Source organism: Gambusia affinis, linkage group LG14 (assembly GCF_019740435.1).
Source record: "Gambusia affinis linkage group LG14, SWU_Gaff_1.0, whole genome shotgun sequence".
Classification (NCBI taxonomy): domain Eukaryota; kingdom Metazoa; phylum Chordata; class Actinopteri; order Cyprinodontiformes; family Poeciliidae; genus Gambusia; species Gambusia affinis.
The window spans coordinates 7,387,751-7,407,062 of record NC_057881.1 but is presented as its reverse complement, the minus strand read 5'-3'; the positions used below and the strand labels follow the sequence as shown (position 1 = coordinate 7,407,062).

General features: G+C 42.0%; 1 protein-coding gene across 2 annotated transcripts in view; it reads right to left on the bottom strand.

Annotated features, from left to right (window-relative positions):
- LOC122843843 (gastrula zinc finger protein XlCGF57.1-like) overlaps positions 1–19,312 on the bottom strand; it is a 697,541-nt gene that overhangs the window by 4,732 nt on the left and 673,497 nt on the right. The window contains exon 1 of one of the 2 annotated variants that reach the window (XM_044138929.1): positions 8,402–8,667. The exons of the other annotated variant lie outside the window; for it this stretch is intronic. Within the exon in view, the coding sequence (XP_043994864.1) occupies positions 8,402–8,465 (64 nt within the window). The 5' untranslated portion in view covers positions 8,466–8,667. Of the gene's footprint in view, positions 1–8,401; positions 8,668–19,312 lie in introns of those variants that run through there. 2 annotated transcript variants of the gene reach the window in all.

The following is a 19,312-nucleotide window of genomic DNA, read 5'->3' as shown; positions in this document are numbered from 1 at the left end:
TCTGACTTTACCTCGGGGAAAATAATAAAACAGCTGTTCATTCATTTTGGGAGTGAACGGAGTTGTTAGGTCGCTGGTTTGTAATCTATTAATAAAGTTTGACTGACCTATCTTACTGTTATTGACATTCCCTTTAGCGCAGCTCCATTTAATGGATGCATAACGAAACCCCAGCCTCAACTGTAGTGTCTATTCTATGCGCCTTATATATGAAAAAAGTTTTAAAATAGGTCATTCATTGAAGGAACGCCTTATAATTCAGTGCGCCTTATAGTGTGTAAAATACGTAATCTGTTTGTATGAAACAATGACTGGATCAAAAAGAAAAGAGAGTTGTGATTGGCTTGTTACTGGCTATGTCACTATGGACAATAACTTATTAAGTATATAAATGTATTTTTTTTATATAAAAACTTGAACTGTGCTCGGGTTTAAGTGAGTTCTCTGTTTTACGCATTTCATAAAAATCCCGCTGGATTACTCAACATGTGCTGTGAAGCCTTGCCACAAGAGACACATCATTGATGAAAAGTTTAATCTTTGTTATTTGCTTGTCAAATAAAATAACAATAATAGCAATTTTCAAGTTTTAGACATTGAACATCTTTTATCTAACTGGGTTGAAAACGGTGTTAACATAAAGAAGCTGTAAATTCCCACCAGTATTGTGCCATGAATGCATCTTTGCCCATACATTATGTCTCTTTTCTCCATAGACAAATATTGTTAGGTTGGGGTTATTTTTCCTGTTTTTGTTCTGGGTTCTCTGGGAAGCTGCTATTTTCTTTCACAGCCACCTGATGTCACCATTGAGCGGAGCCCCTGGAGTAGTGTGGCGGCCAACCTGTAGACGCACCTGTGTCTAATCGTCAAGAGCTGCGGAGGCGCTTCATAAGGACCACCTAGCTGACACTCTAGTGCCTGAGTGTTTGCCTCAACTGGTAGACGTTTCCTTAAGAAAAGAAACCTTCTATGATCGCTCCTTGTGCTCTGATCGCTCCTCGTGTTCTGATCGCTCCCTGTGTTCTTCCTGCCAGATGTCCTTGTGTTTCCTCACCTCCCTGGTCCCTCCCCGTGGATTCCCTACGCCTCGCCACAGGCTGGGCCTGCCGGCGCTTCATGTTCCGGGAGCTAATCACCGGAAACCTGTTTGGACGTCGACCCGCTCTCCTTTCCAACTACAAGGCTTACCTGCTCGCTCTCCAACGGTAATCCATTTCTTCAGCCACCGCCACCGACTAGACCTCACTCCGCCTTCAAGTAAGCACTCTCTGAAATATACTCTAAATTATTACCTTGGATCTGTCCCGTGTTTCACTCCGCCTATTCTCATCAACAGTCCGACCTTCCCAGGCTCCAGGACTTTTTCCCCCTGACCCCACTACCTTTTCCCAAATAAAGATTATTGTTGTTTCATATCGCTTCTCTTAGTGTGTTCTTGCATGTGGGTAACCCAGCTAGCACCCAACATGACAGAACACTCAGGCCAACAGCCTACCCCAGCTGTAGAAGACTGTGTGCGTCTGAGAGGTGCTAATACTAGATCTCTCTTCAATCGAATCTTCCTCGGTCAGAAGGAATATGATGACTCCAACGGTGCAGCTCAGAAGGTTTATTGATATGTTATATGGGTGTGTGTGTGTGTGTGGTTATCTGAAACAGAAAATAATAAAGGTACATATTAATAGCCATGGAAACCAAAATGGCTACATATACATTTGGGACGAAAAATGCCCGCAGCACCACAGAAATCCTCCAGAGGGCACCACAACACCATAAATGAACCATCGGTTAATGTAATAAACATATAAACGACTAAACCGTCAGAACACGATGTATGTTAATTCACTCACAATAACAATATATAGCAAAGTTTAGTAAAACTTTTTAGTAAACACAGCTGAGAGAAACACGGCATCAGCCAGGCCAAACACGAGGGCCATAGAGGAAACTGCACACTTACATCATAAAAACGCTACACAGGTTTCATACGCAGAAAAGGATTGATGGTGGATGTCGCGGATCCGTGCCACCGATCCAGAGAAGCACAGAAAAACAACTCACTCTGCTACGTGAAACGGAAACACAAAATGAACAGATGCATCCTGGGTAACGTAGTTCTAAACGAATAGACGGACTTTTAACACCAGCAGACGCAATAAGAAGGGCTTTATCGGAACAACACGCTCTCATACAGTCACATGATTCAGCTTTAAGAGAGTTGGGTAACAGACAGGCCGAAACAAACCGTCGGTTGACAGAGTTGTCTAACTTTTTGCAAGGTTCCGTTCAGCAGGCGCAGCCTCCAGCTCCAACCTCACCTGCAGTCCCAGACCCGCCAATCCGTCCCACGTTTTCGAAGATTCGGCTGCCAGACCCCGAGAAGTTCACAGGTGATGTGCACAAATGTGGGGGATTTATCTTACAATGTTCCATCATTTTCAATTCTTGTCCTCAAAGTTTTCCACACGACAACTCTAAGATAGCTTATGTGCTGTCCCAGCTGTCCGGTCGAGCTCTGGTTTGGGCCGAAGCCAAGTTTTCCTCCCCCACTGATTTTGGTTGTTCATATTCCGATTTCATTAAGGAATTAAAACAAGTGTTTAGTCAAGAGATGGACCAGACTTCAGCTTCCCGAGAACTCTGGAACCTAAAACAGGGGCAAAGAACGGTGTCCGATTTTGCTATTGACTTTAGGATAAAGGCAGCAGCCTCTAAATGGGATGCTACTGCACTTAAAAGTGCTTATTTCCATGCATTGAGTGAACAGATTAAAGATGAATTAGCTACTCTGGATGAACCTGAGACTCTAGAAGAGTTTATAAGTCTGACCATAAAACTGGATAATAGAATTCGGTCTCGAGCCAAGGAGAGAAATCGCCGAATTCTCTCAGCCAGAGCCCCCCTACAAGCTACCCGTCCTAGTCTTCAGCAGGTACCAAACCCCTCGGAGACCTCAGAACCTGAGCCCATGCAGCTGGGTAACACGCCTGCCTGACACCTGAGGAGAGGCACTAGTCTCTCGGTTGTGCTTGTATTGGGGGTCCCAACCATTTCAACTAACCCCCACGACGCTTAAACTTGCAGGCCAGTAACGACGAGGAGGCTGGTCCAGAAGAATAGAAGATCTCCTTATTTCTGCTACACTTTTCCATCGCCATCAATCTCTTCCTCTGACTGTTTTCATTGACTCAGGTTGTGAACAAAATCTAATTGACTCTACCCTTGTTGAACAGCTAGGGATCCCTACAGAACCACTCCCTGTTCCACTTCGTGTTTCAGCCCTAAATGGGGAGGTCCTGCCCAGGATTACCCAGAGGACTACACCTGTCCGTCTTGTGATTTCTGGTAACCATTCAGAGCTAATTTCTTTTTTTGTTTTCCCCGCAGTCAGCTCCCCTGTTATTCTGGGGTTCGAGTGGCTACTCGCACTCCCACAGATAAATTGGAGAAGGACTACTATTGAATCATGGTCCAGTGAGTGCCATGCAACTTGTCTCCACTCTGCCGTTCCCCCGACTTCCATAACAGCAGAGCAGCATGAGACCGATTCCCCTGACCTGTCAGTTGTTCCCCTTGAATATAAGGATCTGGCTGCAGTCTTCAGTAAGAGCAAAGCACTCACTCTACCCCCCCACCGCCCCTATGATTGTGCCATAGATCTGTTGCCCGGAGCCCCACTACCCCACCAGACTTTTACAATAGTCAGACCAGACCATGGAGAAATACATTAATGACTCGTTAGCAACAGGCATTATACGCACTTCTTCGTCACCCCTTGGGGCAGGGTTCTTCTTCGTGGGGAAGAAGGATGGGTCCTTGAGGCCCTGTATAGACTACAGGGGGTTGAATCAGATCACCATTAAAAATAAATATCCTTTACCTCTTCTTTCCTCAGCCTTTGACCCTGTCCAGGAAGCTACCATTTTCTCCAAACTCGATCTCCGCAATGCCTACCACCTCCTTCGCATTCGCGAGGGAGATGAGTGGAAGACGGCATTCAAGACACCCATGGGACACTATGAGTATTTAGTTATGCCGTTTGGTTTATCAAATGCGCCCGCCTTTTTTGAACGATATATGTCCTCAGAGATTTCATTAATGTGTTTGTCTTCGCTTTATCCATACTGATTTATTCCAAGTCCCTGGAGGAGCACAAGATGCATGTCCGAAAGGTTCTCCAACGCCTCTTGGAGAAAACAAACTGTACGAAAGGCAGAGAAGTGTGAGTTCCATCAATCATCCGTTACCTTCCTGGGCTACGTCCTTGAGAGCGGGCAGGTAAGACCTTCGGAGGACAAGATCAGAGCTGTGTTGGACTGGCCTAGAACCGAGACCCGTAAACAGCTGCAACAGTTCTTGGGTTTTGCCAACTTTTACCGCCGTTTCATACGGAATTATAGCCAGACCGCTTTACCCCTAACTGCGCTCACATCCACCAAGTCTAGTTTTACCTGGACCCCACAAGCAGAGGAGGCCTTCAACCGACTCAAGAACCTGTTTGCTAACGCCCCTGTACTAGTTCAGCCTGATACCACTAAACAGTTCATCCTCGAGGTCGATGCTTCAGACTCTGGAGTGGGAGCTGTGCTGTCTCAAGTTTCTGAAAAAGATAATAATACTCACCCCTGTGCATTTTTCTCTCGCAGACTTTCGCCAGCAGAACACAACTATGATGTGGGGGACAGAGAGTTACTGGCTATTAAGCTCGCTCTAGAGGAATGGCGACACTGGCTAGAGGGAGCTGAGCATCCCATAGTAGTTTGGACTGACCATAAGAACCTGTCTCACATTCAGTCAGCTAAACGTTCAAACCCTCGACAGTCGCGCTGGTCATTATTCTTTTCTCGATTCAACCTGTCTATTTCTTACCGTCCAGGTTCTAAAAATGTCAAGCCTGACGCCCTCTCTAGACTTTATGCACCTGATGACTCCGAGAAGGAACTTGCTCCCCTGCTTCCCCCGAGCTGCACGGTGGGAGTAGTTACCTGGGAGGTTGAAGACCTCATCCGTCAAGCCCAGCTAACCGAGCCTGTCCCTGAGTCATGTCCACAGGGGAAGACGTACGTCCCTGCCTCCGCTCGATCCCGCTTCCTACAGTGGATACATTCCTCCAAGTTTTCCGGACATCCAGGTATCAGTCGAACTATTGGGTTGGTCAACCGAAGGTTCTGGTGGCCATCAGTTCATAAAGATGTAAAAGAGTTTGTGTTAGCATGTCCAGTCTGTTCCAGGAACAAGTCCTCCCATCAGCCACCCACAGGATTACTCCAGCCATTACCTATCCCCAAGAGACCTTGGTCTCACATCGCTATTGACTTTGTCACTGGATTACCCCCATCTAAGGGTATGACCACCATTTTCACAATCGTTGACCGCTTCTCCAAGTCTTGTCATTTTGTTCCCCTTCGCAAACTCCCCACTGCCGCTCAAACTGCCATGCTTCTCATTAAACATGTCTTTAAATTACATGGTATCCCTCAGGAGATCCTTTCTGATCGGGGTCCTCAGTTTATCTCCTAAGTTTGGTGACAATTTTGTTCCGCCCTAGGGGGGAAAGTGTCATTAACCTCAGGTTACCATCCCCAGACTAACGGCCAGACGGAGAGGTTAAATCAGGAGCTGGAGGCCATGCTGCGTTGCCTGACTGCATCTAACCCCAAAGACTGGGCTCAATATCTACCATGGGTAGAATATGCACACAACAGTCACATTTCAGCAGCCACAGGGTTTTCCCCGTTCGAGGTCTCTCTTGGCTACCAGCCCCCTCTCCTGCCATCCGACGAGAAGGACATATCGGTAACGTCAGTACAGCATCACATTCGCCGTTGTAAAAAGATCTGGTCAGAAACCATCACGGCACTTAATCACACTGCCACTCAGAACAAGAAACAGGCTGACCGAAGAAGAACCACTGCGCCCACTTATTTGGTCGGGCAGAAGGTCTGGTTGTCTACCCGGGACATACCCCTCAAGTCCATATCCAAGAAATTGTCTCCCAGGTTTATTGGCCCATTTGAGATAGTGTCAGTCATCAGTCCAGCAGCTGTACGCCTTCGCCTTCCTCCCTCCCTACGTGTTCATGCTACTTTCCATGTCTCCCAGATTAAACCGGTCCTGTCCAGTAATCTTTGCCCTCCGGCCGAACCCCCTCCTCCCACCCGTCTTATTGACGGTCATCCTGCATTCTCCGTCCGCAGGATTGTGGCTTCCCGTCGGCGCGGTCGGGGTCACCAGTACCTCGTTGACTGGGAGGGCTACGGTCCAGAGGAACGCTCTTGGGTTCCCCGCTCCTTTATCCTTGAACCCTCCCTTATTAGTGATTTCACCGCCTCTCAGCCTTCCTCCTCTTCTCGGCTGCCAGGTGGCGTCCGTTGAGGGGGGGGTACTGTTAGGTTGGGGTTATTTTTCCTGTTTTTGTTCTGGGTTTTCTGGGAAGCTGCTATTTTCTTTCACAGCCACCTGATGTCACCATTGAGCGGAGCCCCTGGAGAAGTGTGGCGGCCAACCTGTAGACGCACCTGTGTCTAATCGTCAAGAGCTGCGGAGGCGCTTCATAAGGACTGCCTAGCTGACACTCCAGTGCCTGAGTGTTTGCCTCAACCGGTAGACGTTTCCTTAAGAAAAGAAACCTTCTATGATTATTTCTTCAGCCACCGCCACCGACTAGACCTCACTCCGCCTTCAAGTAAGCACTCTCTGAAATATACTCTAAATTATTACCTTGGATCTGTCCCGTGTTTCACTCCGCCTATTCTCATCAACAGTCCGAAGACCGTTTACCTCCCTTCCCAGGCTCCAGGATTTTTTCCCCCTGACCCCACTACCTTTTCCCAAATAAAGATTATTGTTGTTTCATATCGCTTCTCTTAGTGTGTTCTTGCATGTGGGTAACCCAGCTAGCACCCAACATGACAAATATAAAGTATAGACGCCTCATGGATCGCTCTTGCCTATTGTTGCTGATGAGATTTAGGGCGGCCATCTTGGAGAGGTCGACCGTTCCACTCAGCCTTATATGTCTGACAGCCTCAATGACGTATCAGCACATTTATCAATCATTCACCATTTTTTTCTGTAAACCTTATTAAAACAGCTATCATAGCTACATTTACAAGGAAATGATTTTTTAAAAGTATTTTTGAATGACTGATCTAAGGTTGAGAATATTTAAATATTCTTAGTGGGGAAAACAGAATAGAGTCAGAATATAATGTTTTTTACTGCTGTATTATGAGCATTTTACAAAGCACACAACCAGTCATCATTTTTTTAATATATTATTTAGCAATATCAATACACATTCATATAAATATACAAACACAAAATAATGGAATCATAGAAAATCAAAGATGCTTAAATAAATATTAATGCTAAATAATATGCATTAAACTACACATATTTATATGGACATGCGCATATACATAATATCTATATAGGTTTTATTCATGTTTTTCAGCCGAGGAGGAGCTTAAGAGAGATTCAGCAGCTGAGATTCATCAGTGCAGTGGATCTGTCTCTCCTTAAAGACATTCCCTACTTCTTCTTCACACCATCTTTATGAAACCTTCAAAACAAAAACAGGAACTCTTTTACTTAAGGCAGAGTGAAAGATTTACATATAAATAACAGTCTTTGCCACCTTGTGTGGAATAATCTAAATCAATGTTAGGGAATAATTATGACAGAGATCCAAAAAGTGGTGAAATCAACCTTTATTGAAGTTTCACTAATCAGAAAAAGGTTTCACAAATCCCTAACACGGTTTTAAATATTCTGCAAATAGAGCAGACTAATTTAGGTGTTGTAGATTTGGAATTAGAGCAGTGCTCGTGTGACCAAGATAAACAAAGTGGTGAAATCAAACTTTTTTGAAGTTTTACAAATCAGAAAAAAGTTTCACAAATCACAAACATGGTCCTAAATATTGTGCTGTTAGTATGATCCAACCCAGGTTAGGTGTTGTAGTTTTTTTAACTAGAACAGTTCTAGTACAACCCAGTTGCAAAAAATGTGGTAAAAATCACCATTTACTTAAGTTTTACAAATCAGAAAAATGTTTCACAAATCCCAAACATGGTTCTGAATATTCTGCTGGTAGAGCAGAATAATCCAGTTCAGGTCTGAAGAGTCCTGGTGTTGCGGTTTTTAAACTAGAATCAATTAAAGATGCGGAAAGTAGTGAAAAATTAGGTGAAATCGCCCTTTAGCCATTTCCCGAATCGGAAACCAACTTCAGCTTCGTATATATATGAGCGATTTTCACAGCGTAATTGTGATGTTTGCATTCATTTACCTGTTAAAAATCAGTTATACGGGAAGGGAGCAGCTACTAAAATGATCCTGATAAAGTTTCAGATATTTATACTTCGACCTGCATTGAAACGCTGCTGTTTCCTACCTATGCGGTGTAAAATTATCTGGGGCCTCCGGGAGAAATCCAGCAGTCTGCGATGATCATCCATCTCTTCCTCCGACTTGACGATGATTTATTTAAACTCTGTGAATGCTTCTTCAGCAGCAGTTAACTGATCGTTGGTAAATCGTTTTGACACACTCTCGAACATTCAACGAAGCAAACCATGCGCCATCTTGTTTCTTTCCACTTCCTCGTCCTTCTTCTTCTTCTTTCTGATTTTTACTGGCGGGTGACATCTAACGTTAAGACGTATTATCGCCATCTACTGTGCTGGAGTGTGACCCAGAGCATCTCCCCCAATCTAAATTCTTATATATAATCCTGTTTCCTTCAAAAATTTAATAACTGCTTTATTTATTTTATGTTTAATTAAAATCTTATTAAGTTTTAATGTCTCTATATCATATTTCCTAATTTCTTGTTTTAGCTTCTCTCTACTTACTGTATATTTTTCACAATGAATTATGTTCTACTGTTTCCATATCCATACCACACTCACAACTATCTGTTGGATGTTTACCTATCAAATATAAAGTTTTATTTAATCCAGTATGTCCAAGGCGCAATCTTGTCATTCTTAATTGCTCTTTTTGATTTTCTCCTATTATTTCCATATTCCCTACTTTCTTTTGTATATGAAATAAATGACGACCTTTAGTTCCTTCTTCCCACAATTGTTGTCATTCAGGTTAATTTTGCTCTTAATAATTGATTTTATTTCAGATTTACAATACGTTATTCCCATAATTCTGCTTTGTTTTAAAGAAGAATTATTTGAGTTATTTGAGTTTGTGTCATTCTAAATATAACTTCATAAATTTCGTATACTAACTCCAAACGACTTTCAGATGAAATATTTAAAATAGACATTAGTGCTGATAATGAATCTGAACATAAAAGAACTTTTCCTATTTTATTTTGCTCTACCCACTGTAAGGCCATCAGTATTGCTAACATTTCCACTGTATAAACAGCCAAATGGTCAGATGTTCTTTGTTTCATTAATATATCTAATTCAGGAATAGCAAAAGCAAATCCTGTTTTATTTGAAACTAAATCTTTTGAACCATCTTTATATATAATTATGAAGGATTTATACATATTCTTAATTCTGTCATTTACAAAACTTACCCAGTTATTATCTTTATTAACCTGCATTTTGTTATAAACTTCTAAATCAACATTCACATATGGAAACAGCCAAAAAGGAGTAATTGAATAATGCACCGCAGCACAGCTCCTCTTTCCCTGTATCCACATTTCTCTAGCGGATTTATCTGCTGCTCATGCAAAACTATCTATTTTAGGTTTTCTACTCTCCCAGCAAGGTCTCAAGATTCTTACTGCTGGATTATCCTCCTTCTTATGTCCCTGCAAACTCAGCCAATAATTTAGCATAATTTGCTTATGTCTTCAATATAAAGGAATCTCTCCCATTTCAACCTGCACTGCCAAAGATGGAGATGTCTTCAAAGCTCCACAGCATAATCACAAAGCTTGATTTTGAATTACTTCTAATTTACTAATCGCTGTTTTCCCAGCCTGCCTATAAACTACACATCCATAATCCAACACTGATCTAATCAAAGCAATATACATCTTTTTTAAATTAATTTTATTTGTGCCCCAATCTAACCCTGCTGAACACCTCATTATATTTATAACTTTTTTACATTTCCCTTCAATATACTTTACATGATCACCCCATAAAAGCTTAGAATCAAACATGATTCTTAAAAAACGAAATTTCCTTACTTTTTCTATTTTTCCTCCATACATTTTTTAATCAATTTCCTCAATTTTCTTCCTGCTGAATACAAGACACCAGAGATAACCTTAAATGTGTTTCTGTTACAGTTATAAAAAAATCATGTTTGCTATGTGAACATCTGTTTAAGGCTGAAGACCAACACTTGATAATCTTTTTTTTAATCACTGTCTTTTTATTGAGTTTTTTTCTTTTAATACATACAGTTTGTGAATACAAAGAAGTGTATCTAGTTAAAGTGTATCTAACACATACATAAAATAATACACACAGAGAAAATAATCCCTCCAAAGTAATCCCATTTAGCCCACCCAGGTCACTGCCCAGTAGGTCCACCCACTGCATTCCTATCCCTGACAGAAATGAAACACATCTTAATAAAATCAATTAACTTCATTAATCTGGAGCATTATTGTATGTTTTAAAATGAGTCAAGAAAGGCTCCCCATGTTTTTTCAAATTTACCAGTTGCGCGTTGAAGAGAACATCTAATCCTTTCCAGTTTCAAACACGACATGAGGTCACAAAGCCACTGCTTGTAAGTTGGAGGAGCAGCACCCTTCCACCTGGTCAGAACTGTTCGCCTCGCTATCAGTGAGCAAAATGCCAGGGCCTGTCGTTTAGAGGCTGGTAAAGGCAACCCCTCACCACTGAGCCCAAAGAGAGCCAAGAGGGGGCCAGGTGTTACCACCACCCCGGCCAACCCAGACATTGTACGAAAAACATCTGTCCAGAACTGACCAAGAGCGGGGCAGGACCAGTACATATGAACTAGTGTGGCTACGCTAGTTTTACATTTGTCGCAGTATGGGGTGACTTCTGGATAGAAACGAGACAGTTTGCTTTTGGAGAGATGGGCTCTATGTACTATTTTGAACTGAATGAGACAATGGCGCGCACACAGAGATGTTGTATTCACCAGTTTAAGTATAGAGTCCCATGTCTCATCTGGTATAGTCATATTCAAATCTTCTTCCCATGCAGTTTTAAGTTCAGGTGAGGAGGACCCTTTCGTACTCAACATTTTATTATAAAGCCAAGAAACCAGCCCTTTACGAGTCGGGTTCAACAATAGAATGGTTTCCAACAGTGTATGCTCTGGTGGAGAAGCTGAGCCTGATAAGTGAGACTGAATAAAGTTTCTGGTTTGCAAATATCTAAAAAAATGGGATTTAGGTAAACCATATTTAGTGGTAAGTTCCTCAAAGGATGCCAGATTCTTCTCTATAAAAAGGTCCTTAAAATAAATAAGCCCCCTCCGTTGCCACTCTAGGAACACCCCATCCTGAACAGATGGTTTGAAAAAATGGTTAAGTGCAATTGGACTCAGGAGGGAGAAGTCATGAAGTTTAAAGTATTTCCTAAACTGGCCCCATATTTTCAGTGAGTGTTTCACTACAGGGTTTGAAATGCCGTTAAATGAAGCGAGTGAAAGTGGGGAACAGAGCAAGGCAGGGATGGATATATTGTTACCACTACGTAGCTCCATAGCCACCCAGTCAGGACAGTCACCCAGGTTGTAGTAGAAATACCAAAACACTGAGCATCTAAGGTTGGCGGCCCAATAATAAAACTGAAATTGGGGGAGGCAAACCCCCCCTGTTGTTTAGGTTTTTGGAGTTGTAATTTATTAAGCCTTGGGCGTTTACCCTGCCAAATAAAAGACGAGAGAGTTGAGTCTAGCTCATTAAAAAAAGTATTAGGAATAAAAATGGGTAATGCCTGAAAGAGGTATAAAAATTTGGGTAGTATATTCATTTTAATTGAGTTGATACGTCCCACAAGGGACATGGAAAAGGGCGTCCACTTTGTGAGGGATCCCTTCACTTGGTTCAACAGTTGAATCAGATTCTCTTTGAACAGGTTTTTATGTTTTTTTGTCACTGTGATACCAAGGTATGTGAATTTTTGTCTTTCAATTCTGAACGGCAGATTGGCTAAATCTGACATATTGGCTTTATTACCTATTGGGAGAAGCTCACTTTTGGTGAGGTTCAGCTTATACCCAGAAATCTGACCAAATTGACTAAATATATCGAGAGCTAAAGGCAATGAGATTGATGGTTTGGAAACAAAAAGTAAAAGGTCATCTGCATAAAGCGACACTTTATGTTCCATATCATTCCTCCAAATGCCGGAAATCTCTTTACTGGTTTTAAGTGCAATGGCGAGGGGCTCTATGGCCAGATCAAAAAGCAGGGGACTAAAGGGGCAGCCCTGACGGGTGCCTCTTTGTAATTTAAAAGGTTTTGAGGTCTGAAAGTTGGTACGAACCGTGGCAGACGGTTGCTGGTATAATAGTTTAATCCATGAAATGAAGTTTCCTCCAAAGCCAAATCTGCTAAGGACTGCAAAAAGATAGTCAAACTCAACCCGGTCAAAGGCTTTTTCAGCGTCCAGAGAGACAACACACTCATCTGAATCTGTAGCGCTGGAATAAATGATATTAAGCAGCCTTCTAACATTGAAATATGAGTGCCGACCCTTAATGAAGCCTGTTTGGTCTTTCGAAATAACCGATGGTAAAACAGTTTCAAGTCTACGGGCAAGAATTTTGGCTAAGATTTTGACATCTGTATTTAGGAGAGAGATAGGTCTGTAAGAGGAGCATTCCACTGGATCTTTGCCCTTTTTTGAAATAAGTGTGATGCAAGCTTCATAAAATGACTGAGGAAGGGACCCTTGTTTAAAACAGTCAGTAAGGGTGGAGCTGAGCTCCACAGAGAGTAAGTCTGAGAATTGTTTGAAAAATTCAGAGGGAAGACCATCCGGTCCTGGGCATTTGCCAGACTGCATTGAGGCTATTGCTAGGGAGACTTCTGCCTGGGAGATGGGTTCATCTAACTTGTTCTTAAGTTCTGGTGAAATTACAGGGATGTGAAGTTTAGCTAGGAAATCAACAGTCATGTTGGAATTGGTCTGTGACTGTGAGCTGTAGAGCTCCTCGTAGAAGTCCCTGAATGCATCATTAATTTGTCTGTGATCCGTGACTATACTGCCATCTTGTTTTCGAATTCTAGAGATATTTTGCCTTGCCCTAGAGCCCTTGAGCATGGTCGCTAATAGTTTATCGGGTTTGTCGCCATGCACATAAAATTTGGATTTGCTGTGTAAAAGCAGGCGTTCAGCTGAGTGTGTGGTCAAGAGGTCAAGCCTTGTTTTGAGTTCAACACGCCTTTTAAACAGTTCAGGACACTGATTCATAGCATATTTTATATCAACCTCTTTGATTTGTTGAATTAGGTTGTTCTGTTCATAGGTGGACTGTTTTTTAATTTTGGCTGAGTAGGCAATAATCTGGCCTCTAATGTAGGCCTTAAAAGCATCCCATACCACAAGGCTGGAGGTCTCATGGGAGGAGTTAGTGGCAAAAAAGAAACGTATCTCATCCTGAATAAACTTTACAAAGTTTTCATCAGACAATAGGGTTGAATTGAAACGCCATGGTCCAGTTCTTAGAGGCAAGTGAGGAAGGGACAGGGACAAAGTGAGTGGGGCGTGGTCTGAGATAACTATGCTATGATAGTCACAGGAACGGATCTGCTGCAGCCATTTAGAATCTGCAATAAAATAATCAATTCTTGAGTAAGTTTTGTGTACATGTGAAAAGTATGAGTACTCCCTCTTGTCAGGATTTAAAGTACGCCACACATCACACAGCCCGTACTCAGATAGAAAGGTTTGGATGACTGATGCAGATTTGCTTATGGCATTACTTTTTAGGGATGAGCGGTCCAAATTTGGGTCCAGCCAACAGTTAAAATCGCCCCCCAGGACCAGTGAATATTTATTGAGGTCAGGTAGGAAAGAGAATAATTGTTTAAAAAAATTCACATCATCTGTATTAGGAGCATAAACATTGACCAAGGTGACCAGAGTGCCGTGCAGTTTCCCACTTACAATAATAAACCTGCCGTGTTTGTCAGCCACCACATTATCAGCCTCAAACGGAGTATTCTGGCTGATCAGTATAGAAACTCCTCGTGCCTTAACCTGGAAATGGGAGTGAAAACATTGTCCCTTCCAGCAAGCCAGGAGACGACCCCCGTCCAAGCTTCTGATGTGAGTCTCCTGCAGGAACGCCACATCTGTATTAAAACGTTTAATATGGGAAAAAACCTTCCTTCTCTTCACTGGGTGGTTTAAGCCTTTGACATTCCAACTTAAAAAATTTAAATGCTGACTCATACGATTTCAGAGTGTGCGTGTTATCCTACTTTGATAAGTACGATAGCAGTGTGATATGCAGAGATTAAAATAAAAGAGGTGAAGAAAAGTTACAGTACCCTGCGGGACCCCTGGCCGTGACCTTAGCCTTCCCCCAAAACCCCCCCCAAACATAAACAGCTGCCAAACAAAAAAACAACAATGTGGCAGCAAGCTCTTCAAAATGAACATTCTCAGAGATCCAATCTTCCAGTAACCAACAACCTCGGAATAAAAAACCCCCAAAACTATCTGTAGCAAACTAACCACTGCCCCTAGTGGGTATGAAGTAGATATAGACCCCCCACATTGATATTGATTTTGAGATATAGTTTATTGGCTGTCATAAACACCATAGGAAAGTAGTATTGCAATAAAAATTGAGGCAACCACAAGAAATAGAATGACAGAGCTACCCTTCCATTCATAAAGTCCAATATCAACCAAAAGGATGGCCAGAAAAAGTCTATTGGAAATAGGGTAATATGACATAAGTCTATATTTACAGTACCTACTGCGCCCTGAGGAAAATCAGCCTGCCTGTGTTTCTGAAGAAAGCCCTCGGCAAAACATTGCTCCTTTATTGGTCCTCCTGTGGTTTTGGAAGCCTCTTGATGAACTGTTGAGCCTCTTCCACAGAACCTAGAAATTTTCTGGCACCGCTGGGTTGTGTAATGCGAAGACGGGCTGGGAAGAGAAGAGCCGGCTTCAAGCCCCGCTTGTAGAGCTCCGCCATGGTGTCCTTATACTCTGCACGCTGGGCCAGGACGTCTGGACTGTAGTCCTCCACAATACGAAGAGACGCACCTTTGTAGTCGAGCTTCCCTCTCCTTCTGGCTTCTCGAATGATTAGATCTTTGGTCAGGTATCGATGCAGGCGAAGGATCACCGGGCGGGGAGGACGTCCTGCGGGCCGTTTAGTTGCCAGAGAACGGTGCGCTCTATCGAGCTCTGGTGGAGATGGGAGCACCTCTCTTCCAAATAACTCGCAGAGAAGGTTGGAGAAAAACTGAGTAGGGCGCCCGCTTTCAGTGTCTTCGGGCAGACCGAGGATGCGAATGTTCTGCCGCCTGCTGCGGCTCTCCAGGTCAGTCACTTTATCTTTTAGCTTAGCATTGTCTTCACGGAGAGCAGCACATGAATCTTCGAGGCCAGCCACTCGCTGGCTCAGATCCTCTGTTGCAAGCTCCAAGGAGGAGACACGCTCTGCCTGTTCCTCCTGGGCCTGCCGCACCTGGTCTAGCTTGGAGCTCAGCATGTTGACAGAAGACTTGAACTCAGATTTCAGATCCTCACCATACTGCTGAAAAAGTGCGGTGATAGCATCTAGCGTTAAGCTAGCGTCCTCCTTCTTACTTCCTTTCGCGCTCTTACAGGCCATCTCTAGTGCGTAAATAATTAAAAATACTTGCCAAGACGCTTTATATAATGATAGGTGGCGTAGAATTAGTTTTCTGTGGGGTGAATTTAGTTAAAAGTCTGGATTTTTCCGGAGCAGTCCGTTGCTACGTCTACCCTGCCCGCATGGCAAACCGGAAGTCAACACTTGATAATCTAATGTAGAATCCTCTACTCTGTTCAAAACAAATTGGTCTTTTAGGGAAATTTGCAGCACTTTTTATGGATATTTTTATTAGCTCTAGTTACTTAAAATGGCCTTTGTGTGCCATTACTCAGAAATAAAGCCATCAGTTCAGACTTATAAAAACTGGTATGGTAGTAAAATTCCATCTGGTTCATGTCTTGTGATCCTCCTGCCCCCATAACCTCTCCCTCCACCACCAAAACACATTTGTACAGTTCAGCATAAAAAAATTAAATAAAACTCAGTACCTTCATCACAAAATGGTGTCCATGTAGCTTGTGTCCCACATTACTAGGGATGCAGACTATCCTTGCCCTGCAGTTCTTAAATTAAACATCAGGATCCTGCTGCCACTGGCAAATGGGCGTTCCTCCAATAGGACCAGTTACCCACTATCTATAACTGGCTGGTGGCTTATTTTTAAAGGCTATTGGTGCATAAAATAACTGCCCGCACTAATACCCTAACAGAAGGTCTCTGTTCTTTTGAAAGTTCAATTAGGATGTGTTCTTTTACCAATGAATTGTACAAGAACTGTGTATAAAACATAAATGAGGAGATAATTTGTACAAATCAGAGGAAGGTGTAGGACACCTTTGTTTGAGTATTGCATTCTGTATTTTTTCTTACTACAAGTGTGCATGAACTAAAAAAAGAGAGAGAAAAAAAAACTTACAGCAAAAATCAGTTTAGGGATAGTTGCTGCTATTTATAATTATCTTCTGCTCATCCTGAAAACACAATTTTATAATATTTTATCAAGAGGAAGAAAGTGTGCACTGCCTTTTTCTGGGTTGCTGTTGTAAATACATCATCAGTTTTCCATACTGAATCAAATGAGGTGGTATTTGAGTTTTTGCTCATGCTATTTGATATTTTTTGCATGACCTACAAAACATCTTTGGTATATCTTGTAAGTTTTAAGTCTAAGCTTAGATCACTTTTAGGCAGTGTGATTAGTAGACCAGCTGTGGAAATTTTAAATTGTCTCCACCAGCCACAGTGACTGGTAGAGAAATTTCTTTGCTGGCCACTCAGATATTTTACCAGCCACTGTTTCTTTTCATTCTTTGAATTACAAACCCCACAAGTACAAGAAACATTATAGAAAATTTATGATTTATTCTTAACTCTATGAAAACCAATTTACTGACAATAAGTTTATCGTACAGATGTACATAAAATAATTTAACATAAAGCATGGATATCTTAACAGTGTTGTAGTGCAATATGTTAATTTGAAGTAATTACTAACATAAAACTTTAACTACACAACCCTAACATTCTTGCAATCATATGTTGAACAATTCTCCCACACAGTATTTAGTAAAGATGTGTTTAGTCATTTTTAAATGGTATCAATACTAACTGTTTTATTTGTTTTTTCTTACTTATTACATTTTCTATTGAAATTAACAATTATTGCTAAACATCTCATCATCATTACTGTGTTACTCCAGAGTTTTTTTAACTACCTGGAGCTTAGTGTTAGCATAAAACGTTTTTTTATGAACATTTTCACTTCTTCTTACCGGGCAGCAGCAAGCTAACCTGAACTCTTCCTCAATCAGGTCACGTCTCTCTCATCATCATCATCCTCCGACGATAATAAAGCCTCTGAATGGCTAATTCCCTCTTCTTGTCCGCTACTAAATCTCCTCCAACGGTCAACGTTAGTGTGGTAATTAACATAACGGTTAGTTTGGCACATTTTTCTGAATGGGCTTATGCGTTTTTTTTGCATTTGTCGTAGTTTTTCTCACCCCGCCCCGTCTCGTATCCGCTCCGAGAAGGACTCCGGTTAGCAGCAACCGTTAGCTAAAATGGCGCATTTATAACTTTAGAGGCGAGGGGCGGGCCAAGGAGAACTGAGGGATTCCATTGGATAAGCCCAATGTCTGTCAATAAAATCAACCAATGGGCTGTCGCGGTCGATAAAAATAAGATTTAATATAATTTTTGTGTTAAATTATGACAGCGCAGGCCCGCCAGATATGGACATTAATGCATCAGTCTGGATTCCAGACGGTCATTCTTCCCCTAGACAGAAGTTCAAACTGAATGCAGCTCTTTTTTTTTTTCGTCAACCCACCACAGTGGCGGGTGAGTTGCTCCAATTTACACCCATGGTCTAGACTTCTAGACTTATATAGAAGTATAGTCCTAAACTAGATACAAAATGAGAAATGTTACGGTAAATTAATCTGCTGAAACCACCTGTTAAACTGTAGAAAACCTTTATGGTGAGATCCACAATATTTTACAAATAAATAAAAACAAAGTTACCTTTAATTTTTACAATTATTATACAGCATAATTACATACTCTACAGTGAAACCAAAGAACAAAAACAGTTTTCAGGCCTAAGCATTTTATTTAACAGATTGAACGCTTTTTTACAAATAACTACAGTAAATGTGACTGACGTATTTCACTGTTACTGTGACGCTGCGGCCTCACTCCGCTCTCTAGTGTCTTTTTCTTCTGAAGCCTGCGGTGCAGGTGAGTTTTTTCGACAGAAGAACATAGTTATCGGTATTGGCTGTCGCTCTTTTTTCTTCTGGGCAAAAATATTTGCCAAAATTTGCCAAGCTGTATTACATATATTTAAATACCGTAACGTTATTGGCACACAAGTAGAGAAGACGCGCAGAGACTGTTCAGCCAATCAGGACTCGGAGCACAATGCACTGTGAAAAATAAAAACTGCACAAAAAACTGCGAAGCAGCGAGGCCATGAAAGGTGAACCACGTTATAGCGAGGGTTCACTATATAGCTGTTGGGATAACCTCGGGGGTGCAATGGAGTGAAATTACAATTTAATACCATTGGGTTCTTGCACAAAGGTCAATCATAACAAATACAATGACGCATGTATGACTTTGAGACAAAGGTAAGCAAACAGAGAGGGATTAGTATTTGCCATTCAGCCACATCCACATGCTGCTGCCAGCCAGTGTTGAGAGAAGGATTCACCATCATGTTGTTGTACTTCATTAAACACAGGTTGAAATTTGCATGAACCACCAAGTAAAGGGAAGAAAAACAGTGGGAAAACAGGTGACTTCCTGTTGAAAGGGGCAGGGTTTTTGGCGATGTCACTAATTGATCATGTGAATGTGATGAGCTCTGGTCTGTGATGATACAAATGAAGTTTGATGCACCTGGGAGGTTATGTGTGGATGTTATCCCACCTTGATGTTTCATGGAGAATGATCAAATTTGAGGCTTAGCCACACCCACATGCTTTGATGTACATTTTTTGTTTATCTCCTGTCAAGATGTACATGTGTGCCGTAATTTTATGATTGTCGCCAAAGCATGGCTTAGCTA